This window comes from Patiria miniata, unplaced genomic scaffold, assembly GCF_015706575.1.
Source record: "Patiria miniata isolate m_02_andy unplaced genomic scaffold, ASM1570657v1 HiC_scaffold_20, whole genome shotgun sequence".
Lineage (NCBI taxonomy): Eukaryota > Metazoa > Echinodermata > Asteroidea > Valvatida > Asterinidae > Patiria > Patiria miniata.
Window position 1 is genome coordinate 12,107,012 of NW_024037059.1, and position 2,778 is coordinate 12,109,789.

Consider the following 2,778-nt stretch of genomic DNA (forward strand, 5'->3'; position numbering starts at 1 on the left):
TGAAGAAGACGTCAGAAATTGATGTTAACTTCCTTTCAACTTCTATATGATCACTACTTTTGTTAAAATCAACAAATAAATAAATCTTTTACAACTTTTGTTTGCTTAAAAAAAATTACATGCAAAGAAAATGTGTAATCTCTTGTTGACAAATCTGTGCAATTTTAGAACAAACGGCCTTCTGTCTTTAAGTCTTTGTATTTTTCTTATTTTACCGGATCTGCAGAAAGCTCATTGGATCTTGTTTTCGGACCTGGTTCCTCACAAAGTCTTTTACGTTTCTCCAAGTACGATTCTTGAGCAGCTGGGGTTCGGCATTCATCAATGCAGTGATGGGTCCCTTCCCGGGTACTTTCCGCATCCCCAGGAACATGTCCAGATGTTTCACAACTGCTTGTTTTCAGCACAAGTCCATGGCCTCTTTGTTTGCTGCTGTACAACAAGTTTTGTCCCATCTGCATCTGTAATGAAGTTGAAAAAAGTTTTTAAAAGTTTTTTCTTTCTCTACCATCACCCATCAAGATGTTTGCATAAGACATTTGCTGCACTGACCAACCATGTCTCAGGTACTTGTTGGTTGTACCAATGACTTTGGTGTGGTCAAATACTACATTACTTGACTACATTATGCCGTCTTCAATATTTAGTGTCCCATACTTGACAGCTTGTTAAATACAGGTTTTGCAAAGCGGCTGTAAAAGTGTCATACATTATGGCGGCTCCAACTAGTGAGAAACTCTTTCCGATTTATTCTAAATTCCAATGTACGAACCTTTTGCTTCCTCATTCAGACTCATGGGTTCCTCAGGCTCATCATCTCTCTCATCACCTGACGATTCCGACATCGCATCTGTATCGTATTCTAAGAAAAACAAACACATAAACAAAAAACCTTAAATATGTATGTATAATAACATGTATATATTGTACCTCGGTCTTGATAACCTTCACATTCCATACAATTTCCTTGATTGTGTTTCCTTTATATTTCATTCATTTTTTTGCTGACCAATTTTGTAATATAATCATTTAAACATAATTCAAACATTAAAATCTATACACACAAATTTTTAGAGGTAAGTTTGAGGTGCAATCCAGCTTGGTTTGTGTTCAGTTAAAGCAGGCATGGTATAAAACAAATTGAAAATGTTATGGTGTTCAAAGTAATAACTAAACACTGAAAGCTGCCAACATTTCAATTAGTAATAAAACAGCATTGTTAATAGAAAAATTGAAAAATGTTATGGTGTTCAAAGTACTAACTAATTGGTATGACTTTCCATGGTGTGGGCCCTCTTTTTTATTTATTTTAATTTTTTCTGATTTGAATACAAATACACATGTACTAACAAAAAATTATTACAATAAAAATAAATTTGTGTTTTTTAATTTTACACACATTTATAATTTTTATTTTGTTTCCACCATCAGAACTGTTTTCTCTCAGCAAAAATTTGACATATAACTTAAGTTGGAAGAATGTCATACCTGCTAGTGGATCGAATCAACTCTTGTAATTTTTTAGTACATGTAGTGATATAAAAATCATACCTTCACTAGGGTCCAGTTCAACATCCTTCAGTCTTTTTCCAGCTAGTCCCTGCACATCACCTTTGTCCATCTTGAGAAGGACCTTTGACAGTTTGGCAACTTGAAGTGTTGACTCTGGCATGCGGTAGAACTCACGATGGGTTCTGACATCATGACCTAAGAAGCTCGCCAGCAGGTCGAGCTCGTTTTCCTGAAGATTCATTATTTGTGATACTGTAGCAATGTGTTTGCGAAGTCTCGTTGCACGAAGGAACTCAGGATTCTTAGCTTTGCACTTTGAAGCATGTTCTCGAAGTGTGTCAGTTCCCCTTATGTGTCCCAGTCCTCGCTGATTACTGAACAGGTACGCATTGCTGTCATCTATTCCTGCTTCATGTCTTCGGTTCATCAGTGTGTCAAGGGCTGTCTTAATCTTGGCAGTGAACATGCAGCACTACAATGGTACGCAAACGCTTTCCAACAATCTCAACTCTCCAGAGCGCTTTACACAATGCCTTCTCAAGTGCTGATAAGGCCCCATCAACAACACATGTTGTGCCACTGGCACACTTGCTGTAATCACTCAAAGTCATTTTTCCCTTACAGAAATTTCATGAAGCTTGCCTGCAAGCTTGCCGGCAAGCTTGCCGGCAAGCTTGCCGGCAAGCTTGCGAGGTTCCAAAAATGCAAATGAGGCACTGCAAGCTTGCAGACTAGACAACTGCAAGCTTGCAGACTAGACTGCAGCAAGCTTGCGGACGAGATTGCGGCAAGCTTGCAGACTAGACTGCAGCAAGCTTGCGGACGAGATTGCGGCAAGCTTGCAGACTAGATTGCAGCAACCTTGCAGGGTTCCAAAAATGCAAATGAGGCACTGCAAGCTTGCAGACTAGATTGCGGCAAGCTTGCAGGCTAGAATGCAGTAATGACAAGCTTGCAGGCTAATGCAGCAATGACAAGCTTGCAGACTAGATTGCAGCAAGCGTGCAGACTAGATTGCAGACAAGCTTGCTGAAAGTTGCAGTAAGCTTGCGGACAATTAGGTTGCAGTTAATGGGCAGTACATATTTGTGACACTTAATAACATGTATGAGCTGAACATAAAGCTTTAATAACTGCTTTTGAAGTGTTACTTTACTAACTATAATAACAAAAACAACAATAACCTTTCCTAAAAGTAAAAACTAAAGTTTGTTATATATATTCCAGAAATATAACTTCTATGTATGAGAGGAAAATTCTACAAAA

General features: G+C 38.3%; 1 protein-coding gene across 1 annotated transcript; it reads right to left on the bottom strand.

Moving 5' to 3' along the window:
- Positions 1 to 635: 635 nt before the first annotated feature.
- LOC119727811 lies at positions 636 to 1,978 on the bottom strand. Its single transcript, XM_038199879.1, has 2 exons — positions 1,552 to 1,978; positions 636 to 862 (listed from the first exon to the last, which is right to left on the bottom strand). Exons 1-2 carry the CDS (start codon positions 1,976 to 1,978, stop codon positions 753 to 755), a joined length of 537 nt encoding a protein of 178 aa, XP_038055807.1. The 3' UTR covers positions 636 to 752.
- Positions 1,979 to 2,778: the final 800 nt, after the last annotated feature.